Source organism: Enoplosus armatus, chromosome 15 (assembly GCF_043641665.1).
Source record: "Enoplosus armatus isolate fEnoArm2 chromosome 15, fEnoArm2.hap1, whole genome shotgun sequence".
Lineage (NCBI taxonomy): Eukaryota > Metazoa > Chordata > Actinopteri > Centrarchiformes > Enoplosidae > Enoplosus > Enoplosus armatus.
This window is the reverse complement of record NC_092194.1, coordinates 17,173,917-17,192,066: the sequence shown is the minus strand read 5'-3', so window position 1 is coordinate 17,192,066 and position 18,150 is coordinate 17,173,917. Positions and strand designations below refer to the sequence as shown.

The window sequence follows — 18,150 nt, the reverse complement described above, 5'->3', positions numbered from 1 at the left end:
AGGCTAAGGACAACTTTTGATGGCATTTTTTCTGCACAGCCAACTCTGGCTTGTCAGTGAAGTACCCTACAGACCTGTCCAAACAATAGTCCGCTCTCTTAGCAGCCTCTTCAAGTTGGTTCCATGTGTAGCTGAGCCCCCATGTTCCTCCCTCCCCCTTGCTCTTTTTTTTTTTTTTTTTCCATCCCTCTCTCCTCTGGTCTGGTCTCCTCATCCTCATCGGGAATAAGTGACTATATAACAAATCGGTGAGGCAGTGCAGACTGCCAAGGTCATTGGGTTTGTGAGGGGAGCTGGCTAATGTTGCCCACAGAGAGTATACCTTGCCAGTTTGAGCAGGTTCCAGCTCTCGTATTGCTAGAGCTCAGTTCCACTCCAGCCGGAGCTCAAATCCTTCCTGTGCCCTCCAGATGGATAACAGAAACCCTGTTTAGCAGGGTATCGATCCACCACACTGCCCCCCACCAAGGACTCTCCTCTCTGAGATGAATATACCAACGCTCCCTCTATTCAGACTTGTTTGGTAGGGGATTAATACCTCCCTGTATGTGTACTTTAGTCACAGTCGTATTTGCTGTTTAGTGCATTTAAGGTAAATCAAGACATCATGCTGGAGCAGCAGTGTGTGGTGTTTTTTTGCACTTCCCAGAAATCACTTAGCCATTAAACTCTGGGCAGTACCATTGATGTAATGTGAATTAAAAAAACATTATTAAGATTGTCACAGTCTCCTGCTCCAACAATCCCCTGCACCAAGCCTGCTCACTAACCTCACTTCCTCTGTACTGTGTACTTTCTTAATCCTCCATATTATTTTTTTGTATCAGTTTGTGAGTGATATTAGATGTCATAAGCGTGTGTGTGTGTGTGTGTGTGTGGCTTGCAAACAACAAACTATCCATCCTGCGCTACGTTCACACATTACAGTGTGACTGCCGACGCCCGGCCGCAGCCTTGAAAGAAAAGAAACAAAACATGTCACTAACATCTGCTGCAGGTCTTGAGGGAGCTGTGGACCGACACAGACCTCTAATCTGAATCATTTTCTTTTTGGCTTTGTGGCTAACACTGCTTCTGCTGTCTACTTAGTTCCAATTTCTGTTGATCACAAGCAGTCTAATGTCCGTTGCCTCTATTGAAAATGTAAAACGACATCACTTCCTGTAAGTCAGAGGACCTTTTATACAAACGCTCTAACTGACAGTGAGTTAATGTTACGAGTGTCACCGTGTTCAGAGATGTTAGTTCAGTTACAGCGCTAAGGATAAAAAGACTTGTTTATTGCAGCTGATTGTCAGTAAACATGTGGTCAGCTGGTCAGTCACTCCATCTGCCTATGACATGGATTTGTGTGAGATAGTGAATCTGTGAGTTTGGCAGAGTTAGAGGGAATGTTTTGCTGTTTTTTTGTGCTAGTTGGGTGAGCTCGAGTTAGTCTACATGCGGGAGGAGTCTTAGCGAGAGGCTAATTGAGAGCTAACCGCACAGCTAAAGGATTTTGGTGTTGGCTGCGGCCCACCATAGCCTGTGTACTGAACGCGAAACCAACACTCATCATCCTCTTACTGAGGGCCCCTACACTTTGTTTTTATAAACCTGCGTCAAATCACTGTTGTGTTATATCCATTTGATAAACTTATATCACCCCATGTTTTACTATTCACTCTACTGGTCACATGCACATACTGTACCAGGCTGACACATCTGCAGTGCCCTACATGTTTCTACTACACAGAGCTTATTAAAAGTGGTTAAATACGGAGACAGATGATGCAGATGATCAAGTGTAATTTAAGGTTGTACTTTCATAAAGTTGTGGGACTCCTACACTTCCCATAATGCAATTCAATAGCGTCTTCACGTTAGACCCTCTCTGCTTGGTAGGGCATCAGTATTTATAAGGCAAAAACTTAATAAATGTTTTCACAGGTTTTTGGTGATTAATAAATCGGTGGAGTGCCACTTTAACAGCTTTTGTGATCTGTCCCCTAAAAACTAAAACATTATCCGGTCACATTCTCCGGCCTCATCATCATTCTACATCCTCACTTAAAACAATGAGTGTTAAAGTGACGCTTTGACCGTTTATCTTCTTTAAAACACAATCTCTTAGGGAACCCCTGATGGTAGTTATCAAACAATGTTTTTGAGCATTTTAAAACTGTATCATGACTTTATCATCCCAAACCCCAACCCAAACCCAGATTAGGGAGTAGGGTTGCAGACCTGGTTTAGAAAACCATTTTTTTGCCATTTACACTAAAAGCAAACAGGGTGATCCCCAGATTTCTGCTTTGAAGTGAAGTAACAGATCCTAGACGCTCAGATCAGGTGAATACCGAGCGCAGAGTCAGTTTGTAAAGAGTTCTGGGCACGAGGCCATCCACCTGGCAGGGCCCCCGACAGGGAGGCGGCCACAACAGAGACCTGCCAGCTCCCAACAGAGGCTCGTTGCCAGGAGACGAGTCGCTCCTCCCCTGGCTTTATTTACTGCGCTCCTCATCAAGGTCATAGCCGGTGTCTCTGTGGCCGAGAGAGGAGCGAGAAAGACACGTGGCTGAGAGAGAGAGAGAGAGAGAGAGAGAGAGAGAGAGAGGACTAAAAAGCAGAGAGAGGGTGGAGCGGCTAAGTGATATTGTTCATCTCCATCTTGTACTAAAACCTCCCTGTCAGCACCGCTCTCTACCCACAATGCCCCTCTGATTTATATCATCTTTATACGCTAATGTTACCTACTGCTGCACTGTGGCCGGTGCAGATTCACTTGTGTAGGAGCAAAACTCAATTTAAAATGATTTGTTATGTTGTTACAAAACTAACTCATTTCAACTAATTGTCATTTCATACGTCATTACAGTTATCATAATCATTACAGCATTTTGTTGCATTTTGAAGTCATGCTTTCATTCCTGTCGTCTCAGCAGTTATTGTGCCCCTAATGACAAAATTCACATAATTAGCGCAACTGACATAATCGATTAATCTGACGTTTATTGTCTTGATCAATCGTTTGATCTATAGAATATGAAATATAAAATAAAAGCAAACAGTGAAAAAATCCTGAAGCCCTAGGTGACAAATTGCTACTTTTTCTGACTAAAACTCATAACTGCTCATCTGATTATGACTTAGGACAAAGAAAAGCAGAAAACATTCACATTTAAGAAGCTGAACTCAGAGAACGATTTTGCTTGAAAAATGACTTAAACGATTAATCGTTCATCCAAATAGCTGCGGAATTTGAATGAATTTTCCGTCAATTGACGAATCAATTAATCAACTGGTTGTTTCAGCGCTACACCTAAATAATTACTACTTCAATACTTTATAGTTACAATCAAAAGTCAAACTGTGCACAGAACCTTAATATGTTAATATGTTAATATGTTAATATGTTTGTCTTAAATGTAATTCATTGTAATCGATTACTTTGAGTGTTGTGGTGTTTGCATGTTTTGCCTGATGAGCAAAAGACAATTTTCCACCTTTGTGGACAATGAAGTTGTATTATATTCTTTTCTATTCAAATGATGCATTGTGTTGAACTAAAACACCTTTTTACTACATTATTTCAAAGTGAATCTTTTTATTGTTTCTCTCTTTCTTTCTCTTTGTCGCGGCCTGTTTCTCTGTGGTCACATGGTGCACGCTGCACATTCAAATGTCAACTGGTTGTGCATATTGAAAGCATTTTGTGAGTCACACAAGTGAAATATAGCGTGCATAAGATTCAGTATAATATGTATACCATGAAAAATAACAGTATAAACACTGTAATTATGTCAGATTTACACTGCAGCCCTTCACAGCGCTGTGCAGCTGCATGAATGCAACACTTTTAGCCTCAGTGTTACTAATCCTGGCAGCTTCAGTGCCATGCCTCTGTGTGTTGAGCAGCACAGACCCACTCAGTCTGACATCCATTTACAGTTCATTACTCAACATCTTGTACTAGTCACATGACTTTCCCTGCTGTTTCCACAGAGAGCAGAGAAAAACACAGCCGAGCTCGACAAGCAGAAGCCAAGAAAACTCACATTTCGTTGGGCGCTCCAGTTTCCGCCTCCCTCGTTTCTTGCGCGGCGTCGTCAGGCTGACGTCCTTGTCTTTCTCCGAGTCCTGATCTTCCCGGCTGGGCAGGAATCCGTTCTCCTGGGACGGGCTCAGGCTCTGACCCTGGGAGCTGTCCTCTGCCCGGCAGGAGGAAGGGTCTCTGGGGATCCCGTTCTCCACTTCCCTCCTCTCCTGTTTGGGGAAGCAGGCGTCGGACGTCCTGTCTCTGTGCCCGCCCACGTTTCCATTGTGGACCTGTGCCATGGACGGCCTACCCACCCCAGTGTAGCTGTTGCCCACACCCACACCGCCTTTGAGAGAACTGCAGCTCTCGACCTGCAGGCAGGGAAAGAGGAGGTTGAAATGTCAATATCTTGGCAATCTATCTGCTTTAGAGATTATTAATACTGTAGCAGTATGTTTGATGTTTCAAAGGTGTACAACAGTGTTGTGCCTGTCAGATGTTATGACATATTACTGGATATACTGTAGCTGGCTGTGCAATAAACAAAACTATTCAACAAATCATCCAGCACGCTTGAAAAAAGGTCATCTCAGTGAGCAACAATAAAACGGCTGGCATTATCAGAGCGAGGATAAGCACTTCAGCCTCTGATGGTTAAATGGGCTATTTGAAAGAAAATGTAAAAGCATTCATCCATTTCATATTAGATAAGCTTAATTTCACCCTTTAAGCCTCCTCGCCTCTATCTGGACAGAATCAAACATGTAGCTCAACTTCTCCACTTATTAGCCAGTGAATTATGGCATTTCCCTTTCAGCTCTGTTAAACTACAGTTGTAAACTTCAAAGCTGTGCCAGTAAATCTGCTGTACAGCCATTAACTTGCAAGCGAGGAAGAGATTACATTGGAGTTCATCAGGTACACCACCGAGCTTCCTGTAGCCGTGCTTTCATCATTACAGCAGCACGGAAATATGTCAAGAATGTTGGCTGTTTGTCAACAAAGAAGTTTTTCGCTCCGTCCAGTTTGGAACGCCCAGTTAAACTATTTCATTCTCTGCAGCGGAGGAAATTCAAAGAGAGCTGACCTATCTGAAGCTGCAGTTTAAGTTACAGTGGCAGGCTTCAGTTCTTACACCTTGCCTTACCTAAAAAAAGCAGCAACTGTCTTGGAAGACCTAGAAAAGATTTGTTTCAACTCCAAATGTGTGAAGAAATGTGATAGTGTCTCTGCTCCTGCCTAAAAATAGCCATAAAAAAAACACACTTTCTCAGACAATCCCATTACTGGGTCACTGGGAGCAGAAAGTGGAGCATGTCTTGTGAGATCAGACTGTCAACACTGATGAGAGCAGCGCTGGGGCTTTCATCTCCTGTAGATGTAGGTACAGCAGTTTGCATTTAAGGCAGGCGACAGCAGCGCCTCAGGAGGCATCTGTCTTTCAGCAGACGATATTTAGCAAACACAAGATCCTGCGCTAGAAGCTAAAAGGTCAAACGTAATCTCACTCTCACAGATTGAGGAGGAAAACACAATGTAAAACTTTAATGTGACCCAGAGACCTATAAAACGTCTGCGTAATGATGCAATGCAAATTATGCGGAACAGAGATGCTAAATAAACTTCGTACTGTATCGTAAAACAAAGCTACATCAAGCCAAAGTTGGTTTTGAAGCATTCCTCGCAGGCCGCAAAACTCTAAATTACTTCATCATTGTAGCAACTGAGAACAAATTAACTGTAAATGTTGAACAGTTGCACTCATACAAAGAGCGGCGCTCCAGTAAATCTGTTTGACACGAGTGAAAACAACAAATCCACAGCTCAGGCATTATTAATATTCTCACTCAATTCATAACTAGAAAAAAGGGGCTGCAGTGTGTGTGAGTTCAGGCAAACAGACACATGCACAAACTCAGGCAATAAGCTCACACACACACACACACACACACAAACAGTACACACAACTGTCGCTGAAAGAATTACGCAACAGATTACTGACCCAGTGAACTACATGTGGCCCCTGCCAGAGGTCAAAGGTCACAGTCAGTAAATCAGGCAGCTCAGACAAGCAGACAGAGGTTAAAATGAAACGCTGGCTACCTAATCCAATTTACTGCTGCTGCATTACAATTTACACATAATAGGTTTAATAAACTGTTAAAGCTGCACTCATTTCATACAAACAATGGATGACATTACTATGTATGATGTGAAAGTCATCGCTAGCTCAATGTTTCGGTTTCACTCTCAGCGCTCTCATCAGCGTTGTGTCCAGCTGCACCAAAGGGCAGACAGACAAAGTTAGAGACTAGCTGGTGAACATGGTGGAGCATTTAGCAGCTAAAGAGCCACATATTTCCCTCAGGAGTAGGTGGAGATCAAAGGGAGCGCATTAATTATAGATTTGAAATAAAGTAATGTTCTGTATGCTTAAAATTACAAATGTATATATATATTTATGATACTGCTGACAGGTTGCTATGGTATATGATGAAATTACATATCATTATCATATGAATTTCACTTGGTTACCTTAAAATTGCATTATATTAAGAGAGAAGCAGATGCATACTATGTCATTCAAACATGTTTTATCTACATGTGTTTAAATGTATTTATTCATTTACTGATCAGTAAATTCTCAATGCACTCGTGAATTAATTCCTAATCTTAAGGATGAAACAACTTGGTCTAGATTCATGTCAACGTGCAGCCAGTTTGTCTTAAATTGTACTCTAGGTTTCACTCTCACAGGCTTTAAGATAACACGTTATTGATCCCAATTTGGTGTAAATATTACATCATGAATTTAAGTGCAGATTCAGTGTTGAAACTTGTAACCAGCTTAGCATTTATTAACCTCCGTCAGACGAGCTGAAGGCACTGAACGTTACACTGACTGGACCCGTGATAGTAAAGAGCAACAAGGTCAGTTAATATGTAAGTAAAACTGCGAACTGAGGTGAATGAATAAATACTTTCCTTTGGTCAACATTTGCAAGCACTTAATTTGGACTTCATTTGATCTTGTCCTTGTCTGTATGGGAAAAGGCTCGAGGCTTGTGATCCATCACCTCTAACAGCTATTCACCAGCTTTGCCTGACATTTAATAATTAGCACAAAGAAAAAAAACACTAAACCTCTAATCCATGTCCGAGTATTGTCAGGATCCAAACTGAAAACTAACTAATGCCTTATAGATAGGAATAGCTATAGCTAACAATAGCATATTAAGTTGGCAAATACTTTTTGAGTGACTCTCATAACAACAACGAAACACCTATTTGACTGGAGCGTCTGGCACATGTGGTTGCTCCCCCACAGCTGTGAAAACACTCGCTAAGGCAACCTGATTCTGACTATAGCGTTTTAAATACACACTGACACAAACCCTCCGGCATAGCCCTCCCTACCATACATTATCTGTAAATATTTTTGAAATCCCTTTTTATGGTTTGTTGAATCACACTGTGAGAATTAATTAACATGATTTCAAGCAGAAGATTATGCCAATGATAACATCTCAGGGAAACAAAATACCCAGATACACGTTGGCCGAAGAGTTGTTATCAAATCAGGGCTTTTAACAACAAAAGACATCACAAACACATTACAAATGGTGTTAGTGTAGTGTTTAGAGAGAGGAGAAAGAAGTGTTATTTTGTGCAGAAATTTGCAATGTTTCACCAAGACATTTTACTATTTAAAGCCTCCAAGTTAGCATTTAGACAATCATGTGACACTTCAGGCTGTGGTGTGCTTAAAACCAACTAGTTCATATCATGTGTCATATAGTGTTTATAAAGTGTTTATAGTTGTTCCAGAAGGCAACACAGGAGACACAGTAATCGTTACAATCCACCTAACAATGTACACTTTTGGACAGTCTCTCCTCAAAGACATTCACTGTATTGCACTCGTCTTAAAGAAGAATGTAACAACAGAGCTTCAGTACTCACTCCCACACACCTATCAGCCTATCGCTGCATGAAAGTCCGATTGTGGGTTTTGAAAAGTTACAAAAATTGTTCGACGCAGGCCGAGCCATTGCGACGTTGGAAAGGTGTGGGGGAGGTATGAATATATATGAATGAATGAATGAATGAATGAATGAAGTGAAACTAAATTGGCAATTCAGTCTGAATATCAGGCTGAAGGGGAGGCGGTCTATAACTCTGTTTGACGATCCGACGAGCACTTTGTTTGAAGGATACCAAGGGCAGAGTTATTCTCCAACCAAGGTGCGTATCGGATGGTTGAACAGCGTCTGAAACACTCCCACCTTTCTGAGAATGGAATAGCGGAGCCTATGTCCGACATTCACACCCACTTCCTGCAGTGACTGGCCAGCAGTGTGGAGGTGGGGAAGTAACCAAGGTTTGAACTTCTCTCGTCATACAACTATTTCTGTCACTTTTCATGTGGACAAATGAGCGCAATGCGACACATGCCCTCCAGGAAAGATTGTCTGAAAATGTGCACATTTCCATGACGGCAGGAATTTCATCCCACGAGTGTGGACGGTCAGAGCAGTTCCATTAAAATGTGACTGGACATGATTCTGTTTTGTTTTTTTTTTTACCATTTTTTGCCTTTTATTTGGCAGTTGACATTGAAGAGGCACACAGGAAACGAGGGGAAGAAACGTCCCTGACTGGAATTAAACTGCGGACGTTGTGGCTATGTGTTACGCGCTTTAACCATTCGGCTACCAGGCACTCCGTATAAACTAGTTCTTATGGAGCATACCCCGGCCTTAACCCATTTAGACCAGCATGGGACACTGAAACTCTTCACTAAGACTCAGGCTAAAGACATTTTCTCAGGGTTGGAAGTTCCTTAAAGAGCATCAACCCACTCTTCTTATTCAACAAACTAAATAAAATGTGACGTTTTATTCCTTTCGTGTTGCTGTGCTTGAGGACTAGCTGATCTAATCTTGACTATGAGACATATTTAGCCAATAAAACAAGTATGCATGCATGGATGGGTGGGTGTTTTTGTAAAATTTCTGACATGTCAGATCAACACTCACAGGAAACTGCTTGCGCTTTCTTCCAGGCTTGCCAACTTTACAAGAGGCACTACTTTTAGCCGACTTCTCCCCCGTCGTCAGGTCCATGTTCAGTATTGTGCTTTCACCCTGTCAACGAAAACAAAAACAAAACAACACATCATGCACACCATGATTTGACTCTATGGGAATGTCAAATGTACATTTCAGGCCTGGATGCATATAAGACACTGCATCTTTCCAGGTTATGAAAGACTGAAAGATGTATTTGTGCATACACGAGATGAGCGGCACTTTCACCTCAGCCAAAGATGCAGCAGGAATGACACTAGATCTGCAGGACCCACACAAAAACTGCGCCACACTCAAACACTTGAACATTTTGGGGGGACTGCAGCGGGTCCTTGAGTGTCTTTGGCGTGAGTGGACAATGAGACAGACAGAAATTGAATGGCACGTTCCTTTGAACTAGGCTGAAGTGAAAGCTCCACGGACGCAGTGCTGACCTTCCACAGACAATCCTCTCTTGACACCATTACAAAGACGTCGACCGGCCCCCACCTTCCCCTGCTGCAATTTCCCTTTGATTAATAAAACTGTCTACCCCCATGAACAAAGCCCCATGTCCGCCACCACCAAGTACCCCTGGGGTTGATGGGAGAAAAGATGATCCTAATGTAGATGCTTTGAGTTTCAATATTGACTGAATAGGACCACCAGCACCAGGTCTGAATGCAAATGAGATTGCAAGGCTATTCCTGACAGCTGCAATGGGGGGGTGGAGGGCTGGGTCCTTATTAAATTCCTTCAGTATTGAATGTGAGATTCCCTCGAAGATAAATGAGCTCTCCGCACTGTAAGGCATTCTGGTAACCGAGTCCCTCGGCTGACTTGTTGCTGAGTACTCTTTTATTTTAATCTTAGGCACTGTGGCGTAGGATGACATGAGAGAAGATTACTGTAAGATACTACACGTGTTTGTCTTTTTGTAATGGATGGTGTTAAATATAGCGAGACACTTCAGTGCCTGAATTACAGAAGAAAAGTAGGGGAGATCAAGGCCAGGTGCAACACCTTTAATTCCTCCAATAAGAAGACATGACATGTGTGCACTTGCATCGTTCTTCTGCTTAAAAACAACTCAAAACTCTCTGGAATCAACTCAAAACTGCAAATAAAAACTACATTTGAGTGCAAGACTTTTTATGGAGACTTTTTTCAGTGGTGTATTTTAAACATGTATATCCATTTATCTATTGTGAGTTTCACTTAGTTTTCTTACATGAAACCATCTTCCTTTTAGTCCATGTAGCAACTGCTCTAGAGATTTCAATCTTATCACATGATCTTCATAAGCTGATAGAGTTTGCACAGTTGTCATGGGATTGTAGATGGTTAAGACTGATCTTCTCCACGTTAGATTTAAACCCTTTCGGCAAATTCCATCGGCTCTTGAAGATCATGTGATATGGTCAAAAGCTCCAGAACCACTACTAAATGTGGCTGTTTCCAAATGTGGCTGTCAAGAATGAACTCATATTTTAACCCACCATGGATGAGAGACTGAGCCAACTCCATCTGCTGATGGAGATCATGTGACATGATCAAAGGCTCAGATTCTGTGACGCTAGAGGGTCATGAAAATATTGATGTGCTGATCAAATATTGAGAAGTTGGAGTAACATATCACTGCTATAAAAATGTGTCACCCTATCTAAATATTATGAGGTTAGCATTTGTAACTGCTATCAAAATATGTAAGCCAACATCTAAATACAACAGCATTTGGGACAGAAGACAGGAAGGAAGAAGTTCCTTGTTTGCAACACTAACTAGAGAGTCACCATTTTTGGTAGCAGCAATGAAAACACATCCATTAACCTATGCAGGAGCGGTACGACCAAAATTCCTGATCGGGTCACAAAATATAGTATTTGTATGTTGTCACACTGACATCTCATCACCTTTTTTCCTTCAACTGTCCAGTAAAAGCTAAAGACTCTACTTGTTCAATAATTTAAAAGATGGAGGATGTTAATAAACACACGCAGGAATTTCAAAAGGTCAGGCCATGTTACATCCTGAGAGTGTTTACTGCTAAAATGGAATAAATCCATCAACCATTAGTGTCCCAGCGTGATCAACTAATTTGCATACAGAGATGTATGTGATCAGAGTAACTGGTCCTGGGATTAATGGGCACCGGGTTATAATGGAAAAATCATCAAAGAATATCCATTAATGAATCTCTGGATAAAAATACAGACAAGCCTTTAAAAGGTTATTTTTAAATGTAGATATCGATGCTGAGAGAATGTGTTTTGCAGATGGCGCCCGCTCATTGTGTGATTACTAATAGAGAGCCTGGTGCTTCAGTGTTTTCCTGACAGGGCGGACGAATTTGCATAGATAATAACACGTTTTGAGTGCAGCCTGGTGTGCAGGCTCATTTGGGACCCACTTGCATGGATGACACAATTCAGTGGTGCCTGTAGGAGCAGCCTACCCCACGCCGTTCATCCAATTCCCAACCCGAGCGCTCACTGAATGAAAATAACACGCCATTTTCACACACAGCTTCACTCTAATATTTTCTGGGAAAAAAACACAAAAAAACAGAAAAGCCTCAAATATGATTTGTTGTTGCCTGGAGTGAACCCTACTACACTGTCAATATCTGTGCACTATTTCCGTCTGGATAGCTGGTTATTTAAGGCAATGTCTGTTGCCAGGCAACAAGACTAAGGGCAGTACTGTGTGTAATGGGAACGTAGAGGAAGAGGACAGATCCCCCCAGTAAAAGAGCTGTAGCGCCTTTCCAGCTCCAGCTCAACCTACACCAGCCAACGCCCACGTCACCAACCACCATTACAACAGCAAAATGTCACATAATACAGCTGCAGCTCGCAGCGGCCTCCTCAGCAGTGCTGCTGCCGTGGATGCATCAGTGATGCTGCAGCTACATGCAGACTGTGATAATGAGTCTGCCTGCATCACGAGAGGTGACACAGCACTCCACATGCTGCTAAAATCTGGCTATTTCTTCAATAAACAGAAGGCATCCGTGCGACTGAGGCAACTCTTTGCATTGCAGAGATCAATAAGGCAAGAGCTTGACCGATTGATTAACTCCATTTTAATTGGCTTTGACCTGAAGTGACTGTGCGAACCACATCCCTCTTATTTCAGGGCTCCATCCATGCAATATCATGTAATCTTTAAAAGATATTTTTAGGAAAATGCTGCACTACATCATTGCTGGATGAGCCCAGGAGAGTGTAATCTCCTTTTAAAAATCAGCTCTGGTGACTTTGAGGCCTTTCAAAAAGAATTGCCTTTTGCAGTGATGGAGAGTGAAATCCAAAATTAATCAGCCGCTTTGCTCAAGTCATTCAAAAAGCCACAACATGACTGACTGAACACTTTGAGCCCGCTAGCTATAAAAGTTGAGAAACCCAGAGTTATTCAACAACATACCAAGCTCTCATAAATACCTGAAGTGAGATTCCTGAGGCATGCTTTTTATCTTTCACACGTGTGCCTTACCATTCTGTTTCCAGGTGAATCAGCGTAGTCTGAGCCTTTGAATGCAGTGGTGTTGGTGTTGGTGACAGTGTTGGACGGCATCGTCGAGGATCTTTTGGGGCTTGTGGGCGATGTCTGACAATGGCCGATTTAGATGAGGTGAAAACAAACTCAAAAGGAACACAAAAAAAAGAAAAAGAAAATGAGAGATGATCCCTCTTCTCTCGGCTCTCCTGGAAGAGAAGAAGGAAAACGTGTTCATTCCTCACACTTTAGATGAACTCTAGTTTTGTGATGCTTTCATTCACACTTTCATGCAAATTGCTGCAGTGACAACCCTGACACACGTCTGTGCACATTTCCTCAAATCAGTTTGGTGAAATTGTATTTTCTGTCATAAAGAGGCTCTTTCTGAGCATCAGCTTTCCTCTGTTGAGTGCACGTCATGGCGGCTATAGGATACTGTATGTCTACTATCGCCTATAGGGCCCAGGCCACTACACGACATGGATGTATGGGTGTACAGTAGTCGACATTAAATGGCTGCTAATGTGCGCACAATAACGCTGCAGAATAAATCCAGGATGATTATGTTGTTTGACTCTTTTCTTCATTAATATTTCATGTGTCTGGGTTAAAGTTACTCTATAGCAGTCAGACATACGCACACAACGGAGACACAGTTGCACTCGTGGACATGTGCAAAAATATATACCTCTATTCATGTAGGATGTGTGCAAGTCCCTCTGAGGGGTTAAGTCAATGACAGCCGGTTCTGAGTTATTTTAAAGGTCTAATAGGCTGCTGGAATCAAATCCTATAAATTCAGGCAACAACCAGAACGTTTTATCTTGAACAAATAATTTATTATAGGGCCACACAGGCGTTGAATGTCACCGCATGTCCACGCACATGAAGCTCCACGCAGGCCACACGCTTACATTCCTGCGATCGACTCACTTGCATGTATTATTCAAATGGCTATGCCGTTAAATTTGCAAAGTTTTAGACGTCTTTGCAGCAGGGGGGAAGTCTGCAATATGACCCAGGGGGTTGTGGCTCTTTTGCAGGCCACGGCCACTGAAGTATACATCCCCGTTATATATTTTTTTAATGAGGCCAGTGTTTTCAGGAGCCGCGGTCCTGCTTCTCTGCTGTAAATACGATCAAGTTCAAGTGCACATCGCGATGTCCAATCAGCACATCTGCAAAACGCAAAACCCTTAAATCGCTATTTCCCCATTTCCATCGAGCGCCTTCCGCTCTCGGGGCTTTCACGTTTTTGTTCACATAAAGGTTTCCCTTCCTGCGCAGCTAACCGGTGCCGGGTTAAACGGAATTAAATGCGCGAATCGCTGTGTGTTCGTTACCCGATTTTCCCAAGTCCCAGGCCTGACCCTTTTTGTCTCGCTTGCTCCCGGAGCCTCCTTCCTCTTCTCTCCCCGTCCTCCACCTCCCCAGCCGGCCAGCTCTCTTCCAGATGCACCGCTCTCGCTGCAGGGGCCTGCAGACTGTCTGCCGGCTGCCGCAGGGTCCTAAAGACTACCGGATTCATCTGGGTCCGTCATCAAGGCTACACCACAGTGTGCAGAGGGGCAGGGGGGTGGTGGAGTGGAGTGGAGGTGGTCTGGGACTAATAAGTCATTATAATGGACCCCCCTACACACATGTAGATCTCTTTATATTATATATGATTTCCTCTCAGGAGCCTTGTGGCGTGCCAGAAAACACTGCTGAAGTGCCCTTTATTTTTTTATTTATTTATTACATTTTTGGGGGCAGTTTATTTATTTGACATGTGACAGTAGATATATGCACAGTACACATAGAAAAAATAAGGGGTGTAACATGCAACAAAGATCTAAAGCTGAAATTGAACCAGGGACATTGGGATCACATGGCATGCACCTGAGACCACAGGGATGCTTCAGAACTTCTGCTTGAAGGTTTAAACATTAGTGCCCAAGCGAGGCACTTCCATGCAAATTTATTTTAACATATATTGCCCCTCAGAGACATTTGAGGGGCGCAGTAGCCCCCTAAGTGCCACTCTGGTCGCCCTAAGTGCCCGTCTGATGTGACCTTAATGCAAAAATAAACTCTAGACCTGTGTGCAAAGACGAATGCCCTTTTGTTATTCCACCACTTCCCCTCAGAGAGATTTGGTTTATGTTGATTTAATTGCTAAGGTGCCAGTGTGATGGCCAAGCAGCGTCAGCCTCTGGCCTGTCTGGGGCTATGGTGAATATTTGTTTGACCCCCTCATACATGTGTTTTTCATGGTCACACAACAGTCCAAGTCACCTATGTTAAAATCTAAGAGGGAAGTGTCCATCTGAATATCATCAGTGTACATCTAAAACTAAACTAGGTAACAACTTTAATGTTTCAAAATGACCTTTGCATGGTGCATATGTATTCATTAATTACCACTAACTTCAATTAGAATAACTGAAAGGCAAAACACGAATTACCTTAGTAAAACTTATTTTCTGCTTTAATCTTCTGAAAGGTGCATAAAATATACAACAAACACAAAGTAGTTATTTAAATGATGGCAAAATGAACACAGGAACCTGAGGAGACTTCCCCATTTTTAATTTGCTGCATTTATGGGCCCCCTGGTGGCTGTGGGGCCCTTAGCAGCCAAGTAATTAGCTGATGCCTCAGGCCAGTTTAGAGGCCTAGTGAAGTGAAACATGTGCTCTCTGTAGTTATTGTTCTGATAATACTGCATTGCATATTTACTTCCTGACTTGGATGAACACATACTCACTCTACAGTGGTTGCTGACATTTGCACATTTATGTTGCACCATTCAGGCCTCCTATTCTAGTCACTTTTTTTCAGATTATTTCTTGACAGCCAGCAGTGGGAGACCGTGGACGTTGTGGTTATGTGGTACGTGCCTTAACCATTAGGCAGTTACCAGGGCGCCTCAACATTTGTACACTTCTGACATTCCTTTAATTTCCTTTAAAAGTCATTCTATATTGTTCTGTGTACTGTTTGTCTGCTGTGACACCTGAAATTATGTTCAGGGATAAACACAGTGTTCTCTTATCCTATCCCATGTTGAAATGTTTTCACAGCAGATATATTTAACTTGTCAAAACAGGTGCGACTAATAACATTGTTAATTGCTGCATTGTGTTGCATTAATTGCTGGAACGGAGCCATCAGTAACACATGTGCTTTTCCTGCTATGACAAGTCAAAATGTCTGCTGTGACGAAGTTTGATACATCTGATTAATTTGGAGACGATAAAGAAACATGAGTGCTCTGATGGTGTCAAGATTAACTTCAGGAAAATGTATTCACAAAGCAAAACAATGTGTGAATATGTAATATATGTAAACAATACTCTGGCAAAATTCAATTTAGCTCCTTTTGTCCAGTTTTGACCAGTTTCTCCAGTATATTTATCACTTTATAAAAATGCAAATCAATTTATTCTTAATTCTTTCCAGCTTCCAAACTAAAACGGAAATGATGCAGCTATTGAAAATCATATAAAAGTGAGCCGTAGTGGTAATTCTTGCTCAGTTTTGATGCATAACAACAACATATGTTATGTGTCATTTATATACTCATGAAAGCTTAGAGAAGCAGTACTAGCCTCAAATCTGCACGTCAAAATGGATGCAGAGTATGTAGCTCATCTCTTACAGTCTCATAGATTTTATCTTCTGTGCAGAATCTTCATCTCGCAGCACATCTTCATTTCATTTCCTAGAGTGCAGCTAGAACAAGATATCAAATCTAGTATAGCTTTCATTCCATTAACCCCACAGCAGCCTGCCACTGCAGCCAACGTTTGTCCCATGCATGCCCACTAGACGGAGACACAGTGAGTTAAATGTTAGCGAGAGGTTCACAGAGCAACCCCCCTGTGAGGCCGATTGAGTGCTTTTGAGGGGCAACAAGGGAGAGAGAGGAAATGTGCGTGCAGCAGACGGATGTGGTTCACTGATCTGGAAGCAGTGGCGTCTCTGCTTTCTCATAGAGTCACAGAGTGGGTCATGTGAGGACAGCAGCAGCAAGATGATGCCTCATGATCTACAGACAGGAACAGCGTGAGACCGGCTGGTGGAAACTCTCTCCTAGAAAACCCACGGAGGAGGACGCTGACAGGTCAAAGTGTCTCGACCTCACCTCACCTGTATAGTCTTTTGTCATAATCTGTGCCTGAAGCAACAGGGAAAAGGCCAGAGATTGTTTTTGATTTATGTTTGTAGGTGAAGCAGGAAAGGGCTTCGTTTTTTTTTTTTTATCTCACCTATTGGGTGGAAGTGTTCACCCAAGTCAGGCACAAGAATGAATCCTGATGAGGTGGTTCTGACCAATTACACGCTTATAGTATAAAGGTGAAACATTTATTTTAAAGTGATATATGAAACAATGGTTCCCTGTTTAAATTACCAAAAGAGGTCAAATTAAATAGTTTGAAAAACACAACTCAACTAGTGCAATTGAGTTCTGATGTTTCTATGTTTTAACAAAACCCAGATGATCTTTCTCTACATAAGATAAAAGTGCATTTATAATTTACTTTATTTCTATTAAGTGACTTTATGAACGACGACGGTGGAAGATTCTGATCCTTAACTTGAGTAAAAGTGGTAATACCACTATGTAAAGATATATTTAGCTAAAAATAAATTACTGCTGGTTGTGGTGAAGCTACTTTTAACTGTTTTATACACTGTTCTGCAGTTTAGTATGTGACATTATATTTTATGAGCTCACTTGATTTTCACAGAAGAATGTAATTTGCAAAGTAACTCCAGCTGTCATGTAATAGAGTAAAAAGTGCAATTATTTGAAAAGTAGTGCAGTAGAAGTACCTCATAATTATACTTAAGAAATGTACTCAGTTACTTCCCAACTCTAATAAAAGACGTATGTGCTCTTTAATGACTGAAGTAGCTCTAGTGACGATTAATCAAAATAACACACACTAACAAACAGGACACGATGGGCCAAAGCCATATTTTAAATCTTTTTAATATATCTCACATTTGATTTATTTACAAAAGACAGTGGCTTTGTGACATAAAACTATGTTTTGTAAAATAAACATGAGAAACAAACGTGTACCAGAAGCAGAACCATACAGAACACACACATAGATAAATAACATCAGGGGAGTGCTGTCGTCGAGGTTCTCCTCTTTAAACATTGTCTCTCTGCAAACAATGAAAGGATCACAATGTGTGCCCCTCTGTATGACCGGCTCTGTTGTAGTAGTACCCCGAGTTTGGTCTGACAGGGTATACAGTATTGCCTCCACATTGGCTAAAATGACATCAGTGACTGTCTATCAGTAGATCTGGAATGTCTTTTCTCCCTTTATTAACTATTGAATGCGAGTTTTTCCAGCAGTGGAAAACATTAACCGTGAACATTTCCAGGCATTCTGTGAATAAATTATGAGCAACAACAACATACTAACGCAGATATACTTTGATATATACCTGTAATTTGTATGACACACAATGTCTGCAAACAGTTTTGGCACAAATGTAAAGGCTGAGCATCAGTTTTTCCCCAAAAAACACATTTAATAAATAAATAAAATCTCTACA

The 18,150-nt window shown here is 41.8% G+C and overlaps 1 protein-coding gene across 2 annotated transcripts in view; it reads right to left on the bottom strand.

Moving 5' to 3' along the window:
- dnmt3ab (DNA (cytosine-5-)-methyltransferase 3 alpha b) overlaps nt 1–12,663 on the bottom strand; it is a 34,932-nt gene extending 22,269 nt beyond the window's left edge. For both annotated transcript variants that reach the window (XM_070920419.1, XM_070920420.1), the window contains exons 1-3: nt 12,583–12,663; nt 9,058–9,165; nt 4,038–4,389 (exon numbers count right to left, since the gene is read on the bottom strand). In XM_070920419.1, the coding sequence (XP_070776520.1) occupies nt 4,038–4,389; nt 9,058–9,165; nt 12,583–12,663 (541 nt within the window). The remainder of the gene's footprint in view (nt 1–4,037; nt 4,390–9,057; nt 9,166–12,582) is intronic.
- Between the last annotated feature and the right edge of the window lie 5,487 nt (nt 12,664–18,150).